The sequence below is a fragment of the Pithys albifrons genome, chromosome 3 (genome assembly GCF_047495875.1).
Source record: "Pithys albifrons albifrons isolate INPA30051 chromosome 3, PitAlb_v1, whole genome shotgun sequence".
Classification (NCBI taxonomy): domain Eukaryota; kingdom Metazoa; phylum Chordata; class Aves; order Passeriformes; family Thamnophilidae; genus Pithys; species Pithys albifrons.
Genome location: NC_092460.1, coordinates 99,892,711 through 99,913,181, shown reverse-complemented (window position 1 = coordinate 99,913,181; position 20,471 = coordinate 99,892,711). Strand labels below are relative to the sequence as shown.

Here is a 20,471-nt window from a genome sequence, read left to right as displayed (position 1 = left end):
ATCGCCAGCCCAAACCCAGCCCCTTTTCCTCCCCCCTCCTTTTGTGCTGGATGTTCAGGCAGAGCCATTCACCTCCTCCACTTTTTGCTCCAACTCTCCATGGGCCAAGAAGACTTTTGATTCAGCTTGAAAAGGGTTGGTTAAATAACTATTAAAAAACCTTTCCCCACCTCCCTTTCTGTCCTGTGAGGCAGATCTGGAGAAAGGGAATAAAACAAGGAGCTCCAGGCACTTGTCAGTCTGTTTTCCCGAGGGCTCTGTGGAGCATCCTCGGGGGACTGTGATGATCTCCAAACCTGAGGTTGCTGTGTTTTGTTTCAGTTCATGATCTAATTTCACGACAACAAAAATCCCAGAAACATGGAAGGCTTTCCCTAGAAAGGAGATCAGTCTTTGGGAAAGAGGGAGCAAATGGCAGTTCCAGTAAAGGGATCTGTTTTCCAGCAAGCCCTCAATATTGCAGATGTTTCAAGCTGTTGTTTGGGTGAAGATCAGGGTGTACCTCAAAATGCACAGGGTTATATGTCCTTGACTTGGCATTTCACTAAATAACACCCCTAACTTTGGGAATATGAAACACCAGCACTGCCTCAATCTGTCAAGACTTCAAGAGAGAGAAGTTGCTCTTACTTTGGAGGTTTGAGATCCCTTTTTTTTAGCTGTGGGCACCATTCCACTGGAGTCCCTGCTGCTCCTGGTGTGTAAATCTGTGATAACCTTGCTGATAAGCTGAGAGAGCTGGGGCTGTCCAGCCCAGAGAAGCAAAGGCTTCAGGGAGACTTAAGAGTCCCTTCCAGAGCCTAAAGTGGCTCCAGGAGAGCTTGAGAGAGACTCGGGACAAGGACATGGAGGGATAGGACAAGGAAGAATGGCTTTAGGCTGAAGGAGGGTAGATTTAGGTAGATATTAGGGACAAATTCTTCCCTGTGAGGGTGTTAAAGCCCTGGCACAGGTTGCTCAGAGAAGCTGTGGCTGCCCCTGGATCCCTGGAATTGTTCAAGGCCAGGTTTGAGCAACCTGGGATAGTGGAAGGTGTCTCTGCCCATAGCAGGGGAGGTTGGAACTGAATGATCTTTAAGAGCCCTGCCAAGCCAAACCATTCTGTGATCCAGCACAGAGCTGAAGCTGATCACAGAAGGAACTGTTTGCTCTTAGGAATGACTGTGCTGAAGCCTTCAGTGAAAAGAGCATTAAGCTCTTACACCCCTCACCATTCAGTTCCTGTGCCACCACCTTTTTGGTGTGCCTTTGGAGGGGTGCCTTGGCTGGGACCCTGCTCAGAGGCAACCTGTGCAAGGACAAAGCCAGGAGAGCCGTGTGAACCGAGGGGAAGAGCAGCAGAGATGACCGAAGGAGTAATTATGCATCTCAATGCCCTCCCTCCCAGGCAGCCCTTGGCAGGTACATCTGATCCCTGAGCTTTTGTGTCCTGACTGGCACTTGCTGTATTGACGCTGAACTCCTGACCTTGCTTTGTCTCCAGCCACGACCTGATGTCAAAATGGCTTTGGGTAGAGTTTCATTGCCAGGGTTACCCTGAGGTCCCAGAGGAAAGTGATCCCTCTGCTCCTGTGAGCAGCACGCTCTGGCTGTCCCTCCCTGACCCACAGGAGACAGGTGATGGCTATGGAGACAGGAGATCGTGCCCAGGCTATTCTTCCATCACCTTTCCATCTCCATGCTCTCTGCCTTGACTGACATGTTCAAGATAATGAGAAAAGATCCTTTTTGGGCACCCCAGGGACCTCAGTGCCATGAGCATCTTCAGGAAGTAGTCCTGGCCTTTTCCCAAATTCTGCTCTCCAAAGAGGGGGTATGGCATCTCCTCTGACAGGAATCACCCCACCAAGGCTTGCACTTTGTCCCCAGAAGTTTTCAGGCAGGATCTTTTCACTGGTCTACACTGATGTGTGGCCAGGTATAAGTTATCTGCACCAAGATAACGAGCTGTGTAGGTAAATAGCAAACCACAGAGGACAGAGGAGTCCTGCAACTCCTGAGGTGCTACTTTTAGAGCTCAGACATCTCACTCTCTTAAATTAGAAATGTAACAGGTGTCTTGCTCCAGACAGGACATTGCTCTTAAAAATGTATATTGTACTTAAAACTGTAAATAAAGTATCTGGGGGAAGATCTGAGGCACAAAGGGAGCTGCAGACCTGAAAGCTGGTCCTGTTGGAAGGACAGTGCCTCTTCCTACCTCTGCTCTGACTCCCCTGCTGGGCTATGGTCCTTGTCCATCATTTGGCTCAGCTAAATCATCCCTAGCCATGGTCTGTCAGGCTCCCTCTCTTTTGTGCTCAGCTTTTCCAGACTCTCTACCTTTTGAATTTCCCTATATTTCATATTTCCCCTGCAGTTCCTATGCACAAGAGGTTTTGGGCTGGATCAAGGTTGTGTTAAGCTCATGAACCCCATTCTAACCCCTGTGATGAGGCAATTTAAACACCCCAACAGCTGGATCCAGGATGTGATTCCCAGCTCAGCAGCCAGGCCCCAAACTCCATGGCTCAGGCAGCCTTTCTCCTCTCCCAGGAGTCTCCTACCTCTGCCTAAGTGGGATAATATGTCAGCACTCACCTCCTAAATCCCTCTGGCTCTCTTAATTCTCTCTTGAACATGCCTTGTGCCTTGCCCTCTGTGCCATACAGCTCCTTAGGGCATTCCCAGCAGACCTCCTAATCCTGTTAAGTGCACATAGAGGGCTCTGTTTCCTCTATGGGGTGATCAGCTTCTCTCCTTCAGACCTGGGCTGATGCTCTGCAGATGCTTGGGGTGTGCTTGGCTGTGAGGAAATCACTCCCTGCCATCCTCACCCTCTGCACTCCCCCCTTTTGTCTCTCTGTGAATGGAGGCTTTACACTGCTGGTCCTGACTGGTGATTTACTGGCATTAAAAATGTGCCTGCCATGCTGTTATTTTTAAATTCATTTGAATTACTTTTGGCTAATTCAATCAAGGGGTTTGAATACACATTTGGATAATTCTGATTGATGTACAAGGGACCCCTGTGATTAAGGGTCTGGAGATACGTGCCATTCTTATGCTATTGGAGGTAATAATTAAAATCATAGAATAATAGAGTTGTTAAGGTTGGAAAAGACCTCTAAGATCATCCAGTCCAACTGTTAATCCAGCACTACCAAGACCAACAGTAAACCATAACCCTGAGTGCCACATCTTTCAAATTCCTCCAGGGAAGGTGCCCTTGTCTGTGGCAGTGGGGTTGGAATGAGATGATCCTGAAGGTCACTTCCAACCCAAACCATTCTAGGGGTCTGTATTGGAGAGGACCAGCAAACTGGCTGGTGTTCTTGGAATTAAAAAGCACAAGAGTTGTTTTTGGGTCACTAATGAGGGACTGACTGATGGGATAGAAGATGAATCCTTGGGAAGTCAAAGGCCTCAGTGAGACCCAGCTGAGCAGAGAGGGCTGCTGAGGGATCTGGCATTGATGGAGGTTGGCTGATGGAAAAGGTGGGACTTGCTGGGACCACTGCTACTCATTTGGGACTGGCTGGTGAGAAAGGAGGTCTGTGCTGGGACTGGACAGCAGAGAGACATGTCCTTGGCTGGGCAGCCCAGACAAAAGCCAAGGAGGCATTGGTGGGTTGGGAGCATCCTTCAGTGAAGGAGCAGCCAATGGGAGGTGAATGGAAGAGGTCTTGTCCACTGTTTCAATGCTGGATCACTTTTCTGGCTATTTTCATGAAAGAGGAAAAAGGTCAAATGTGAAGTTTTGTCCCCAGATGGTCTTTCCCTTTTATCTGAGGCAATATTGGATGATAAGCATTCGCTTTCTCTTTTTCTTTCCTCCTTTTATTTTCTGTGGATAAACACAGATTATGAAGGTTAAAAAAAAAGCTTCAAGGGATGTTTTTTATCTGATAGTAAGTTCTTAATAGGTCACCTTGGCATTGAGAAGTCTAGGAGCTGAAAGAGTCAGCAACTGAATCACAATAACCTTTGCAGAGCACAACCTCATCAGTGGGGCTGGGGCCCAGAGATTGGTGGGACCTCATTATCTCAACCTTAGCCCCAGGGATGTCAACGGACAAAAGGGACTGGGGAGAGAGTCTGGACTGGCTGATTTCCTTGGAGAGCTTTTCTTTCAGGTTCCCCTTTCCCCTGGCCTTGGAGATAACTTGTCCCCACTTTGCTGACAGGAATTGTTCTCAAGCCACATCTCCATCCACCCACCCAAATCCACAGCTCTTAGCAAGGGAGTGAGGAAGGAGCTTTGGGTCCCAGATTTCTCTTTTCAGTAGTGCACTCACAGCCCATCACTCTGTGCATCTCTGCACTCACTTAGCACCAGCACCTGAGACAAACATCAGTACAAGAACAGCCAATCTCACTTTGACCAGTGATACAATCTCTGGGATATGATTTTTGAAATGCCCAAATCTTCAGCAGAGCAGGAGCTTTGGTCTGACAATGTTCTGCTGCAAAGGGAAATTGCAAAGGTGTTTGTCTGTCTCCAAGATTGGCTGTGACAGGCTGTGATTGAGTTCCTTGCCCTCGCTGATGGCTGGAGCTGCACAGGGCACTGCTCCAGCTGAGGTGTGGGAATGCCCCCATTCACATCAGATTTCCTGTGTTATCTGCTCCAGGGAGCTGATCCTTGGGAGGGGATGTCTCTGCTCTCCACGTGTGTTCCCACCCCAGACTCTGTTGGGTGTATTTTATCAGGGCCTGTTGTGATGGTTTTACACTGGAGGAAGTTCCATTTAGATTAGATAGAAGGAAGTTTTTTACAGTGAGGGTGGGGAAACACTGGCACAGGTTTCCCAGAGAGGTGGTGGATGCCCCTTCCCTGCAAACATTCAAGGCCAGGTTGAACTGGGCTCTGAGAACCCTGATCTAATTGAAGATACCCCTGCTTATTGTAGAGCTGTTGAACTAGATGCCCTTTAAAGATCCCTTCCAACCCAAACATTCCATGATTCCATGATTTCACACAGTCAGTACACGCATGTGCTCACCTTTACATCACCCCATGGCCCCTTGGTCGTGATGGACACCCCGTGATCCACTGGTGAGTGAATCCTCAATCCAGGCAGGTGAGCCTGGTGTGTGCTCACGTGTGTACAGGTGCTGCTGGGTGTCTTCACATCCCTGTTTTACCTGCTGGAATATTCCCACCCCTTTGCCTGCTGCTGTGTGGACATGTGCTCTGCTGTCCATGTGCCCATGTGCCGGTGCCCGGGTCTCCACACACATTTCGTGCCTCCCATTGCCAAAGGGCATCTGGCTTCCTCTCAAGTGGCACAGTGGTGTGAGGAGCCGTGGGTGTCTCAAAGCTCACCCCGTCTGGCCACAGTGAAAGGGCCCTTTGTGGTGCTGCTGTGCCCCCCCCTCCCCAGGGCTGCCAACCCTCTGGGTCACCGCGTTCCCGGCGCGGCGGGATGAGCTCATCTCTCTGAGGAATCTGGTCCCTCTGTCATGAACAGACACTTATAAAGGACTTGTATTCATGATCCAGCCCATGTTGGGATCCATCTGTCTTCATTCCAGCCCATATTACTCCCCGCCTCAGTTTTTGAGCCATCCCACACAAGGATTTGGACTCCAGGCCAGCTGTGTTGAGATCTTTGTCTCTGGTCAGTCCCATTTACTCTCGCTGCACTTCTGGGTATTTCTGAACCAAAACCATGCAGGGCTCTGAGTCTTTCTGGTGTTGCTGTTTGAATTATTTTTATCTACAGTTCAAGCCCTGCTTTAGAGCTGACCAGAGTTTTGGGGAGCACTTTGGGTTTTGCATCTCATGAGCTGATACCCATGTTCTCATTTGTAAAACTTGAATTTTCATACTTCTTTTTTGCATTGTTGTTCCCTCAATCAGAACCACTGGAACTCAAAGCAGCCATTCACACTCTGCTTATGAAGAAACCAGGAGTGATGGCAGTGACAGGGGAAATATTCAAAAGTTAACAAGTTCCCCAAATGTTGGCCATGTAAATGAAATTCCACCAGTTTGAGAGAAACAAAAGTTCTGGGGTGGCACCAGGATGACCTTTGAGATTATCCACAGGGATCATCAATATGAGCATCCAGCATCACGACCCTCTCTGTGAGCACTGAACTTTACCTCTGGGAATGTCAAATAGAGAATCTTTATTCTCCATGAAGGACCAGGAGTTGCTCTGGAGAGCACCTGTGGTTGGATATATGCCTGATGAAGTGACCCATGGATGAAGAGGCTGCTCTGTTGCCAGTAGGACTGAAGTCCTGTGGAGCTTGGGAAGCAGACACAGAGGCTGTACAGGCCTCCTGTGGTGAAGGAGCAGAGTTGTCCCATGCTCCTGCCTTTGTTCCAGAAGAATGGTCAGTGGTGGCAGCTTTTTCCCTGATGTATTTTCATTCTTCCAAGGTACTCAGATGGACAGCACTTGTAATAGCCTGGAGCCAAAATTTGGATACTTAATCTGGCATCTAGAGAGGCCTCACTTCAAGTGCTGTGTCCAGGTCTGGGTCCCTCAGTTCAGGAAGGATGTCGAGGTGCTGGAGCAAGTCCAGAGAAAAGCAACAAGGCTGGTGAAGGGACTTGAACACAAACTCTGTGAGGAGAGGCTGATGGAGCTGGAATTGTTCAGTCTGGAGAAGAGGAGGCTCAGGGGAGACCTCATCACTCTCCACAACTCCCTGAAAGGATGTTGTAGCCAGGTGGGGGTTGGTTTTTTCTCCCTGGCAACCAGCAGGAGAATGAGATGGCACAAGCTTAAACTCTGCCAGGAGAGGTTTAGGTTGGATGTTAAGAGGAAATTCTTTGCAGAGAGAGTGCTCAGGCACTGGCATGGGCTGCCCAGAGAGGGGATGGATTCTCCATCCCTGGAGGTTTGTAAGATGAGACTGGCCATGGCACTCAGTGCCATGGGGTGGTGAGCCCAGTGGGGTTGGATAAAAGTTGGACTTGATGGTCCAACTCAGCTGATTCTATGATTCTGTGATTCAAATGGCCTCTCCCTTTGGCCAAGCACAGCCTGATGCTGATGCAGACACCTTCCTTCAGAGGTGCCACTGCTGCCAGCATGGAGCTTCCTGGGACAAACCTGCAAGTCAGTCCTTGAGTACCCTTCCTCATTTTCCACTAATAGAGGACAAACCCAGTATTTCAGGCTCAAGTGAGTTTTATTTTTGGTTACAGGGTTGGGATCAGGGAGGAACAAGTGTTCAGGGACTACAAGAGCACAAGCACTTAGAATCTCTGGGTCTAGGGTGGCCTCAGCCAGCAGAGCCAGGAGCTGTGATGCCTTGTGGAGAGGAAGGAGGAGGAATTGCAGGTTCAGGGCTCTGACTCTTGCACTGAGCAGCCCAGCCCAGTCCTTGGTGGGGGCTGCACAGAAAGACCTCAGCCCTGTGCCATAGGTGAGTGCCAGCAGCCTGTTAATGGATTGCCTGGCAGGGCTTGTTGCTGAACACTGATCTCTTGGCAGGCCATTACCTTGAAAAATGAGCTCTGCCGAGCTTGCCTTGTGTTGTTACAAACTAATGATTTGCATTGATTAGCACATGGCTCATGAGTGTCTAATTTATCAATCAGGGAGCGCCAGGGGAGTGTGTGTAAACCATGCTCTCAAAAATGATGTCATCTGTCAATTGGCTCATGAATGTGAAAGCTGCATGTACCTGACACCCTCTCCCTGGTGAGGGAGAGGAAGGACCTGCTCATCTCCTCTTTCCCACTGATTCCAGCTCTGTAACTGTTTCACTGGGATGAGCCCTGCAGTTCAGGGACACACTTAAAGCTGTAATTATTATTTTTATGGTGCTGGGAGTCATAAACCCTCTGTGTTAGGTGATGTCCAAGCCCAGGAATGAAAGGTCTGTCTTTTATTTCTGTCTAATTGAAATCATAATTCCATGGCAGCCAGAAGAATCTCTTTCTCTAAATGTTAGTGGGGATTTCAGGAACCACAGTGGGATGGCACAGTAGTCACATGCTGTGGACTATGGATAGAAGGGGACCTCTCTCAGCTAAGAATTTGTCTTCAGGCTTGAAGGACCCTCTGGCCCAAAGCAGGAGTTTCAATGGCTTTAAGCTGATAGAGGATAGATTTAGATTCAATATTAGGAAGAAGTTCTTGACTGTGAGGGTGGTGAGGCCCTGGCACAGGTTGCCCAGAGAAGCTGTGGCTGCCTCTGGATCCCTGGAAGGATCCAGGTTGGACAGGGCTTGGAGCAGCCTTGGCTAGTGGAAGGTGTCCCTGCCCATGGCAGGGAGTTTGGAAGGAGAAGGTCTTTAAGGTCTCTTCCAAGACAAACCACTCTATGATTCCATGATTCCAGTGTATCCCAGAGTGCTTGATCTATTGTGAGACTGGCTCACATGAAACTGGAACACCCAGTAGCCATGTCAAGGCATGGTGACCCACATCTCCCTAGAAAAGAAAACAGATGCCCATCAGCATCTTGTCCCACATTTCTCCTCGACCTCCTGAAGTAAGAGGAGCCCTCCTCTGCTGTGCTGTTCTGTGCTTGCCCTGCAAGGGTCATCTCCTCTCCAGCAGGCAGGCACATCTCTGTTTGACCCACTTTCTCAGCCTGGCTGGATTACATGAGGTCAGTGGGTGACTCCTCTGCAGGGATTAGACCCTGTGCCCCTGCCCAGTGCTGCCACCCCTGCTCCCTGCCAGGACCCAGCCGAGGGTATGCAGGGGGGATTACAGTGCAGTGCCTGCAGATGACAGGGATTAGCCAGCAGTTATTCTAGGAAAGCTGTTTTCTTGAAAACCCCGTGTTTGCAGCCGGGACAAAAAGCCCTGGGAATTGTGTGGATGGACAGGGGAGGAAAAACCCTTCTCCTTGGATGTTGCAGTGCTGTGGTTGTGGCAAATAAATCTTGCTTGCTTGCCAAAGACAAGGTTTGTCTGGTCAAAGATTGGACTTGATGAACTTGGAGGTCTTTCCAACGATTCTATCATTTAGATCTCATGAACAAAAGAAATGCAAAACAGGAACCTCAAGGGATTGCAAGGCCAACCTGCTTTGCTGTCCCTTCAGTTGTGTGGAGGAGTTGTGTGTGATCAGCTGTACCTACACATTAGGAGAGTAACTTTTAAATGGGCAGGTGGTAATAGGACAAGAAAGAACCATTTGGAACCAAAAAATGAGAGATTTAGATTAGATATCAGGAAGAAATTCTTCCCTGTGAGTGTGGTGAGGCCCTGGCAGAGGTTGCCCAGAGAAGCTGTGGTTGCCCCATCCCTGGAAGTGTTCAGGGGCAGGTTGGATGGGGCTTGGAGCAACCTGGGGTAGTGGAAGGTGTCCCTGCCCATGGCAGGAGGTGGATGATCTTTAAGGTCCTTTCCCACCCAAACCATTCTGAGATTCCATGACTCCAGGCCAGATCTCACCTCTGGTGGGAGTGGCTGCTGTCATGACACACTGGAGTCCAGACAGCACTGAAAGAATGAGTGTAAAGAACACTGAACACCCGGTTTTCTGGGCTCCTCTCTCCATATGGCTGAAGGTGCTCTGAGATCTGTTCTTGGATGGGCTGGCATTGTCCATGGAAGCAGCACTTTAAAACACCTGTACAAGAGGGGAGAGAGTGAGCTGCTGACTAATAGGCACGAGTTAAAGATACCTCATCCCTCAGTTTTTCAATTAGCATTTCTAAAAGCCTTTTGGATCAGTAGATAGACAGGGCTATTGAAATGCCATGTTTTATTAGGAATTGATCTCCTGTTAATAGGCTTTAGGCAAATTAGAACAGATTATTTTACAGGAAAACGCAGGCCAAGACTGAGGGAAATGGAAGGAACATGGAGTGTCACCGGCCCCTTCCCCATCTTTGATCAATAGATCTCCATCATGGAACCCAAATCAATGGGAAAGCAGGAGCAGATGATCACCATAACTGCCTGCCATTAGATCATGCACTGCCTGCTGTGTCTCTGCCCCCTCTCCATGCCAGGAACAGCAGCCAGCAGTGCCAGTGTCCACTGGGGAACATTAAGTTCATAAACCAGGGAGGAGCTGATATTGGAAAAGCAATAACGTCTTAGTGGCCCCTGTGCAGTCGTAAGGCTGTGGTTGGACACTGCTCAGAGCAGCCTGGATTGATGCCCTGGGCTCCAGGGCTGCCTGGATCTCCTGGAAATGGTGCTTGCAGATCCTTAATCCAATAGTGAGAAATAATGATGGTGATTTCAGCAAGGTGCCCTGCAAGGAGGAGAGGTGGGATGACAAAAAAAGGAGAGGTGGGATGACAAAAAAAGGAGAGGTGGGATGACAAAAAAAGGAGAGGTGGGATGACAAACAAAAAAAGGAGAGATGGGATGACAAAAAAAGGAGAGGTGAGATGACAAAAAAAGGAGAGATGGGATGACAAAAAAAGGAGAGATGGGATGACAAAAAAAGGAGAGATGGGATGACAAAAAAAGGAGAGGTGGGATGACAAAAAAAAGGATGCCTCAGGGCATGGGGAGGACAAAGCTTGTCCTCCCAGGTTTGGTCTTCCCTGCCCCAAAACTTTTTTCCTCCTCTCCAAGGCAGTGCCACAGCTGTCTGATGCTCCGTTGCACCCAGGCAAAGGCAGCAGGGCCTGATTTGGTGACCTGAAGGATTTTTCCTTTGAAATCCATCCTTGCAATCTTGCTGGCAGCCACTTCCTCACCTCCCCTGGGAACTGGGGCAATTTCATGGCCAAAATAAACCACCAGCATGACCTGAGCTGGAGCTGCTGGAGCACCGGCTGGAGGCACTGGGGCAGGAGATGATGAATTCCCTTTTAACTTCATCAGCCCAGAGGCTGCTGACTCTGCACAAAAGCAGAGTGGTGGGGAGGGATGGGTTGGCCATGGTTCACCAAGCTCCTCTTCTGCTTAGTTATTCATTTAATTATTTGTAATGACCATCATCCACGCGGCGTCTGCTCCTGCTGCCCGCCTGGATGGTCATCAGGATCCCGCTCTGGCCACGCTCTCACCAGCCCTGCATGGTTTTCAAGTGCTTTATACACAGATATTTATTGAAGGGGGGTTTGTTTTGACTCTGGTGGGCCAGGAATGATGCTCTGGGCAGGAGGTGATGGTTTTAGAGGAGCAGGAAACAGCTGAGCCCAGTTGGCACAGTGGAAATGATCCTTTTTTTTTTTTCTTTTTTTTTTTTTTTTGCTGCCAGAAACCACTCCAAGCTGCTCAGACAGTAAGACAGAAGTGAGGCAGCAGCAGGAGTTCAGTTTAGGAGTGTGTTTCTGAAGTGAGTCTGAAGATAACTTTGAAGGGACACCTCCCATGAGACCAGGGTTCTCCAAGTCCATCCAGCCTGGCCTTGAACTCTTCCAGGCCTGGGGTGTACAAAACCTCTCTGGGCAACATCTGCCAATACCTTTTTCTTAAATAAACCAAAACCTGACAGTGTTAACATGCTTCAAACATCGACTCTCAGTCTCTGAGATCAGGCTTTGATGGGTCTGAAGTAAAGCTCCCGAAGAACATCATATGGATGGATTTGAGCAGGAAGTGTGCCCTTACAGGGAGCAATAACATGAAAGCAGAGGTACATGGCCCTCTCAGACCATGGGACAGGACTGATGCTCCAGTCTGGAAGGGAGGTGTTTCCTTTGCTCTGGTGAGCTTAAAGATATTTTCTTTTTGCCATAATTGTGGCTTATCTTCCAGAAAAGGCACTAAGTCCTTGCTACCACCAATTCCTTCTTTGTACTCCAACTCCCCTGCTCTTTGACCATTTTCAGTCCATCCCCCATGATTTGGAGGGGGATCCTGGCCTGGATCCAAACTAGCGTGGCCAGCAGGCCCAGGGCAGTGACCCTTCCCCTGGACTCTGCCTTGGGGAGGCCACACCTTGAGTGTTGTGTTCAGTTCTGGGCCCCTCAGTTGAGGAAAGAGCTTGAGGGGCTGGAGCGGGGCCAGAGAAGAGCAACGAGGCTGGAGAAGGGACTGGATGTGGCACTGAGTGTCCTCTGAAACACCTCCAGGGATAGAGAATCCAACATGTCTTGATCCAACCCCACTGCGATCACCAGCCCAGGGCACAGAGTGGGGTTGGATCAAGGGTTGGACTTGATGATCTCAGGGGTCTCTTCCAACCCAAGTGAGAAGAGAAGAGCAACGAGGCTGGAGAAGGGACTGGAGCACAAGTGCTGTGGGGAGAGGCTGAGGGAGCTGGGGGTGTTTAGCCTGGAGAAGAGGAGGCTCAGAGGTGACCTCAGCACTGTCTGGAACTGCCTGAAGGGAAGTTCTGGCCAGGTGAGGGTTGGTCTCTTCTCCCAGGCACTCAGCAATAGGACAAGGGGGCATGATGGGCTCAAGCTCTGCCAGGGGAAATTGAAGTTGGAGATGAGAAAAAACTTCTTTGCAGAGAGAGTGCTCAGGGATTGGAATGGGCTGCCCAGAGAGGGGGTGGATTCCCCATCCCTGGAGGTTTTTCAACTGAGCTTGGAGTTGAGTGCCATGATCTGGTAAAGGGACTGGAGTTGGACCAAGGGTTGGACTTGATGATCTCAGAGGTCTCTTTCAACCCAATCCATTCTATGATTCTATGATTATGTCTCTCTCTTCATTAACCATGTAATCTCAACCTCTAAACCCCATGTCCCTCTTCGAAGTGTCATTGAGGCATCTGCCACCAACTTGATGGGGAAACTGTGCTCAAGCATCACCCTCCCATGGATCCCTCAGAGGCTGTGGAGACTCAGATAATGCTGAAAAGCACCAGATGAGTGATAGAAAGTATCTGCCATCTTCTTTCATCTACCAGACCCATGGGCTGCTTGCCAGGATGCCTGTGGGTCTCACCATGGCCAGGGTGGGAGCTCAGAGAAGGCCAGAGCCTGTGTCTTTAAAGATTAATAGTGTTGTTTGCTCATTAAGGAGATCATTTTGAAGTCAGCGCTCGCCAGAGCATTCGAGTGCAAGCATCTGTTTGCTACTGGGAGAGGATATTTATTGTCTGGTACTTCAATGGATGTAAATAAACAGCCAGGCCTAGATAATGTTCAGACAAACAAACAAGCAGCTGCCAAAAGAGGTCCCCTGGTAGTTGACCTTCGGGAAACGTTGCGCTGATGTTTTAATAGCCGGCGGCTTTGGGAGCGGAGCCTTCCAGGAAGGAGGATTAATGTGCAGCCTGAGAGGGCTGGACCTTGGCAGCTCCCACCTGTGTGTTGGGTTAAATGAGGCCAGGGCAGCTTGGGGGGCTGAGTTGAGCATCTTGTGGTCCAAGGAGTGTATATGTGTCCAAGACAGACATTCAGGCAGGGTGATCCTGTGGTGGAGGTGATGAGTGTGTTTGTAGGTGAGTGTGCACACGTTCTGGTAGTGGAGGGTGTAGTAGACTGAGCATTTTGAGGTTTGTTCCTGGTCCTGGAGCCCCTTCATCGCTTTTTGGTCCCCTCCCTCTCACCTTGCAGAGGTGCTTGTGGTTCACAGGTACTTTGGAGGGGACTGTCAGTCAGGGTCTCGTCCCACAGCCTAATAAGATCATCTTGAATATAAAAATACCTCTATTTTAGTCAACCTCTATCCATCTTGGCACCCCTCTCCATATGGGGCTTGGAGCAAAAAAGAGCAGGAACAGAGCAAATGGTTGGTTTGTGCTTCAAATTCCCTGGAATTGGGAACTTGGGGAAGCTTCCCAAGCAGAGATTGTGTCTGTGTCTCTGACTTTAGTGATGATCACCTGCAGATTTTGATGAGAATCTTCTCATTTCCCCTTCACAGGCTCTTCTTTCTTTCTTCTTTTTCTTTCTTTCTTTCTTTCTTTCTTTCTTTCTTTCTTTCTTTCTTTCTTTCTTTCTTTCTTTCTTTCTTTCTTTCTTTCTTTCTTTCTTTCTTTCTTTCTTTCTTTCTTTCTTTCTTTCTTTCTTTCTTTCTTCTTCTCTTCCTTCCTTCCTTCCTTCCTTCCTTCCTTCCTTCCTTCCTTCCTTCCTTCCTTCCTTCCTTCCTTCCTTCCTTCCTTCCTTCCTTCCTTCCTTCCTTCCTTCCTTCCTTCCTTCCTTCCTTCCTTCCTTCCTTCCTTCCTTCCTTCCTTCCTTCCTTCCTTCCTTCCTTCCTTCCTTCCTTCCTTCCTTCCTTCCTTCCTTCCTTCCTTCCTTCCTTCCTTCCTTCCTTCCTTCCTTCCTTCCTTCCTTCCTTCCTTCCTTCCTTCCTTCCTTCCTTCCTTCTTTTCCTTTTCCTTTTCCTTTTCCTTTCTTTCATTCTATTTAATTAATTAATTAATTAATTAGCTAAGCCACACACCCTGGTTCTAGTGGGGGAGCCTTGGGGCAGGAATAAATCTTTCTTTAAGAGAAACTGTTGTTGTATCATCTGATGCTCAGGACTGTGAAGAATGTGGAGGAAAGGTGGAGATCCTTTGAGCTCCATGTCTGGGTTTGAACATAAAAAAGACAAGAGTTTAGGAGAGGTAAAGGCTTGAGTTAAGGGCCAGCCTTCTGGCTGCAGCCTCCAACAATCCCCTCATTGCTGGCACAGGACTTGCACGGTCTGTGCAGCGTGGGTTGATGTCTGCCAGATTTCCTGGCCTTTTTCTCAGTTTTCTTTTCTTTTTTAGCTACTGGTTTTAACTAGGGAAAGGTTTCTGCACTTACACGCGTGTGCATAGAATCATAGAATGGATTGGGTTGGAAAAGACCTCCAAGATCATTGAGTCCAACCCTTGGTCCAACTCCAGTCCCTTTACCAGATCATGGCACTCAGTGCCACGGCCAATCTGTGTTTAAATCTGCGTTTAATCTGCATGAGCTCACATGTGTGTGTTTGCACATGGGGGGTGGAATGAGCCCCAGTTCCTCCCTCTCCATCTCCCTCTCTGCAAAATAATGATTTTTTCAGGCAATTAGGCCGGCAATAGCTGTTAAATCACTTCCGATGAGCTCCGTGTTCCTGGTGTGAAACCTCTGCAATCTTCTACCTGCACCAACTGCCCAGGGGAGATCCCTGGGGGCTGTGCCTCCTGTCTCCATGGTTTGTTAACTCCAGCCGGCTGTTTGCCCAGCCTGCCTCTTCCATCTCCGAGCTCTTTCCCCTCTAATGGGCCTTGGCAGAGGCTGAGGACAGTGACTGAGCCCTGGGGTGATAATTGCCTGCTTACATATCTGGCAGCCTGCAGATCTGACCCTGATGATGCTGAAAAATCAAGGGCAAAGCAGCGAAGGTGTGAGGTTTGTTTAGCACAGGGATCAGTAGAGGGTGAGGATGCTCTGCAGCCCCTCTGACAGAGATGGGCAGCCATGAGGGACTGGGGAAGAAGCAGAGGAGAGACAGCAGACACAGCTCACTGACTGCTCCCAGAGAGAGAACCTGGAGCTGGAAAGCCTTTGTGGGAAATGAGAAAGGCTCCTGCTCTGGGGATGTTTGAGCTGCCCAAGGCAGAGCCACATCAGGGAGACTCCTGTGCTCCTCAGCCTGCAGCCCTTCCTGTCTCTTCCCTGGTGAAAGGACTGGAACACAAGTGCTGTGGGGAGAGGCTGAGGGAGCTGGGGGTGTTTAGCCTGGAGAAGAGGAGGCTCAGAGGTGACCTCAGCACTGTCTGCAACTCCCTGAAGGGAAGTTCTGGCCAGGTGGGGCTTGGTCTCTTCTCCCAGGCACTCAGCAATAGGACAAGGGGGCACGATGGGCTCAAGCTCTGCCAGGGGAAATTGAAGTTGGAGATGAGAAAAAACTTCTTTGCAGAGAGAGTGCTCAGGGATTGGAATGGGCTGCCCAGAGAGGGGGTGGATTCCCCATCCCTGGAGGTTTTTAAACGCAGATTGGATGTGGCACTGAGTGCCATGATCTGGTAAAGGGACTGGAGTTGGACCAAGGGTTGGACTCGATGATCTTGGAGGTCTTTTCCAACCCAATCGATTCTATGATTCTGTGAATCTATTCTAAGATTTTCAGAAAGTGAAAGGCAACACAGTGAAAATAAAGTGAGGAGATAAGGAGTGTGGATGAACCTCTGAAACACATGGCTGTGGGACTTTGCTGCTCTAAAGAACCTCACAAGATCCAGAAGGGCTCTTGTGAACAGCTAGTTTATTCTGAATTATTATATATTAAATGACACTGCAAACCTTCTGCAGCTGCTTTTGAGCCCAAGCTCTGGAAATTGGTTTTAGACAGGGAAAGAAAACTGCTGTTTTCTGCATTTGCTGCTGTGTTACTGGATCAGGGTCAGGGATAGACTGGGACTGTGTGTCTGGTTCCTCCTCATAATCCCAGTTATTGATGTCCATAAGTGACAGCCTGTTATGAGATGTGTCTGGAATCATAAGGTCCCATATTTGTGCAGGCCTGATTTCAATATCTGATATGTGCAATCAACAAGAGAAATAGTCTGTGTTGCTTTGAATACTCTGCAATAATATATTGCCTCGTGGAACATTAACAAGAAGAGCAATAATATTATCTGAGTAGCATTTGAGTGAGTCAGTCCTGCAGACTCTCATGTGTTTTTTATCTGTTGCTCATCACCACCACAAATCTTTCCCTTGTGCCATCATTTTCAGCATGGTGGATTTGTCCAGCACAGTGACAGTGCCAGATAAAAGCAAACAGGCCCTGGATTGTTCTTCTCCAATGCTCTTGTGGTGATGGGACAAGCAGAGGTCATTAAATCCTCTTCATCATCCTTTCAGTGAGGAAGGGAAAAGTCCACTTTGTGATGACTGTGGTTGTTGTCCAAAAGACTTGGACCACAATGCATTTCTCCAATGGTAATTATGTACATATATCATAAATATATATATACACTGTGAGGGTGGTGAGGCCCTGGCACAGGTTGTCCAGAGAAGCTGTGGCTGCCCCAGTCCTGGAAGTGTCCAAGGCCAGCTTGGACAGGGCTTGGAGCAACCTGGGATAGTGGAAAGTGTCCCTGTCCATGGAAGGGAGTTGGAACTGGCAGATCTTTTACGGTCCCTTCCAACCCAAACCATTCTATGATTCTGTGGTGATTCTACATTCTCAGGAGGAGGAAAAATCCTCATGTTCTCTCCCTGCTTTTGTTTTTGCTCTGCAGATCCGTGTGGATGGTACCACCAAGAACACTCTGGAGTACGAGATCGTGCAGGTGGTGGACACTGGCCCCATCCTACGAGATATGGCCTTCTCAGTGGACCACGAGCACCTCTACATCATGTCTGAGAAGCAGGTAAGAGAACCCATCAATCCATGATGCTTGGAAAGCTTTTGGCTCAATCATTCTGTGGACATCAGGACTGCACGTGAAGTTCTGAGAGTGACCACAGTTCCTGCAAAGGTGCTCTGTTGTTGATTTCATGGTTTTTCATGCTCAGAAACCATTGCATTTATACCCTGATGCAGTTTTTGAGGGGCCAGGGGCTGAGAACTAAGAGGGCAGAGACCACCCCCAGTGTTGCTTTATGCAGTCCACGTCCTACTGGCCACATGACAAGGAGTTGCTGCTTCATCTGCTGGTACCACATTGCTCTCCACCCCCACTCAAACTGTGGCTGCATCTGCCACAGACAGGGATAAGTGTAATGCTGAATCATTTGGCTCCAACTGGAGTTTTTGGAGAGGCTGGAGCCTCTTGGAGACACAGTGATCAAGAGTGTAGGACGCTGCCTGCCAGGGTGCAGGCCAAGTTTCTTGTGATGTCCCTGTTGTGTTATTAGTGATATTATTGAAAATGTTAATGGCCAGATTCCAAGGAAGGCTCAATCTGGGTGTTAAACATGGAAGTCTGGCTGATTGCAGCAGAATTCTGCCCTTAGGAAGTTTGCTGCTTGGGGTGGGAGGAGGAGGAACTACTTTTACATGAAAAAATCCACTGTATATAATTAGTCTGGTGGATGTGTAGAGTTACTTGGATTGATTCAAAAATGCTCATGAGAAGCTTTAGATCCTCAGAAATAAAGGGAGCAATGAAGGATTGAGTTTGGGTGATGGCAGGTGCCCTACAGTGCCACTTCAGTTAAGGACACAAGTCCAAGGGCTCAGATGTGGCAGGCTGGCAATCCTTCTCCCCATGCATTGTAGGGAGGTTGTTTTTCAACCTATGGGTGTCATTTCTTCTGCTTTTGAACCATTTTATTTTAAGTGTTTTGTGCCTCTGCGACGTCTCCAACAGCTTCTCTCTACTCTGGGTATTTATACCTAAAATTTGGCATGTTGGGGGGGAACAACTCTGTACATTCATCCTTATGAAAGGGGTTGTGAGATGCCATAACTCAGGAGGAAAGGACATGATGACAGAGTTGGGATTCTTTGCTCATCTGCTCCATGTTGGGCAAGAATTGGATGTCACCTCCAGTGCTGAAGTGAAAACAGTCCCAAGTCACCTGTTGGGATGGGGATAAGCTGGAGGCAGGTGATCTTTGAGCTCCTGTGAGACTTTGGTCATGACCTCATTCCTTTTCCATATCCCTTGGCCCTTTTTTCTTTTCTTCTGCACAGAATGGGACTCGTTGAGGGTCAAAGCCATGTTGACATGGCAATAACCAATCCACTGATTTCAGATTTGCTCAGTGTCCTTTTTGTGCAGGTCCATTTGGCACTCCAGAAACCACCCCTGGCTTTGTACAGCCCTTTACATTTACAGAGATGAGATGTTTGTCTCCCTTGGGTTGGTTGGGCTTGTAACACCCAGGACTGTTTAAATCTCATTAGGAAAGGATAGTGGGACAGAAATGTTCAATCTCTCCCTTAAAATATGAAACCCTGAACAAGAGGAACAATTTGATTTCCCTCCAGAATGTTCCATGCACATATTCTTGCTGGTCTGGTGACTATCCACAAGTCCCTGACCCCCACAACAGGAATGGGTCACTTTATGATTGGTCTTCCAAAGCACAAGCTTGGGCAGGTTTCTGTAGGGCCCCCCAAGTTGTTGGTGGAGCCCCATAGAGAACTCAGGAGCCCTGAGTACCATGTGATTTATTCAATCATCTCCTCCCACCCACCTCTGAAGCCCAGGAGTGTCTCTGTGAGAGAGGTTAGTGAAAAGGGCAGGGCCTGTTGTTATTTAAAATCTGATCCGATTTTGTGAAACACTCAATACTCCAAAAGCCTTTGCCCAAGTCTGATTTTATCTGAGGCACAGCAAGGGATGTGAGTGACAGAACTGCCACCACAGCCATCCAGTCACTGTCTGTGTGCTCCTGATAGCACACACTTCAAGTGCTTGAATGAATTAGCATTTGTTTGTAGGGCCCTGGTGGCTGAGAGTGGGTGCAGGGCTTTGCCTTTGCTGTAGGCAGGACTCAGAGCAAACAGCCCATCCACTCTTCAAGCCATGTCATGCAGGTCTTTTCATAACTGCATGAAAGTCTGACTTATCAGAGGTTTTCACTGCCCACAGTGATATTGTGAGGTCTGTGGAGATGAAGGACAGGAGGGTGATGGCTTGACCTGACCTTTTTAAAGATAGACAGGCAGCAGGGCTGGTCCCATCCCTGGGGAAGGAGGAGGATTCTCCTGCCTCCCTCTGCTGGGCTCAACCTTGTCTGTGTCCCAGAGATAAGAGTGGTTCTGTTGGCTGTATGGGTGCTCCACTAAAAGCTGTTTTCATACAATCATAGGATCATTAAGGTTGGAAAAGACCTCCAAGACCATGAGGTGTAATCCTTGACCAATACTACAATGCCCACAGAACCATACTGGGAAGTGCCACGTCCACTCATTTTTTGAACACTTCCAGGGATGGTGAGTCCACCATCACCCTGGGAAGTCTGTCCCAATGCTTAACCACTCCTTCAGTGAAGAAATTTTTCCTAATACCCAGCCTGAACCTCCCCTGGTGCAACTTGAAGCTGTTTCCTCTTGTCCTATTGGTGATTGCCTGGGAGAAGAAGCCAAACCCCACCATGCCCCAACCTCTTTTCAGATAGATGTGAAGGGCAATAAGGTCCCCCTGACCCTCCTTTTCTCCAGGCTAAACAGCTCCAGCTCCTTCAGCTGTTCCTCACAGGATTTATGCTCCAGACCCTCTGGTTTTGCCAGATTTGGCTCCATCACTCACCAGTCCTGAACCAGAATGGAAACCCCAGTGATAAAGCCACTTTCTCCAACTTGTTCCAGTCCTGTCATAGCTCTGGTAGCCCCAGCAAGGCACCTTTAATCCAAAACACCTTCAAAGAGCTGTCACTATAAATCAAGCTAAAAGAAGGAGCTTTCTTGTGCTGCCAAAAAATATATCCCCTGGCCTTTTTAAGGTCAACTTCTGTGTGGGAGCCCTTTCCTCGGTGCAATTGGGGGTCCTTGGGTTGCACATGGGGGTTTTCATCTGGAGCTGAACTCCCTGGGCTGCAAAGAGAACCCAAGCCCTGTGATCTGTGGCTGAGACAGGCCCTCCCTTGCAGCTCCTCTGGCCACTGAGAGGTGACAAGCACCACTTGCCCACTGCACCACTCATGATGTGCTCTCAGGAGCAGGATGCACCAGTTTCCACCATCAGAGGGGCTCCATTATATAAAAAATGTGTATTTTATAGGGAGAGGGATTCAAAAAGAGGAAGATTTGTCACTGAAACCCTGAGACAGAGAATACAAAGGTCCCATC

The 20,471-nt window shown here is 48.7% G+C and overlaps 1 protein-coding gene across 2 annotated transcripts in view; it reads left to right on the top strand.

The window, feature by feature from the left end:
• PLXNA4 (plexin A4) overlaps positions 1–20,471 on the top strand; it is a 538,710-nt gene that overhangs the window by 261,067 nt on the left and 257,172 nt on the right. For both annotated transcript variants that reach the window (XM_071552881.1, XM_071552882.1), the window contains exon 4: positions 16,969–17,100. In XM_071552881.1, the coding sequence (XP_071408982.1) occupies positions 16,969–17,100 (132 nt within the window). The remainder of the gene's footprint in view (positions 1–16,968; positions 17,101–20,471) is intronic.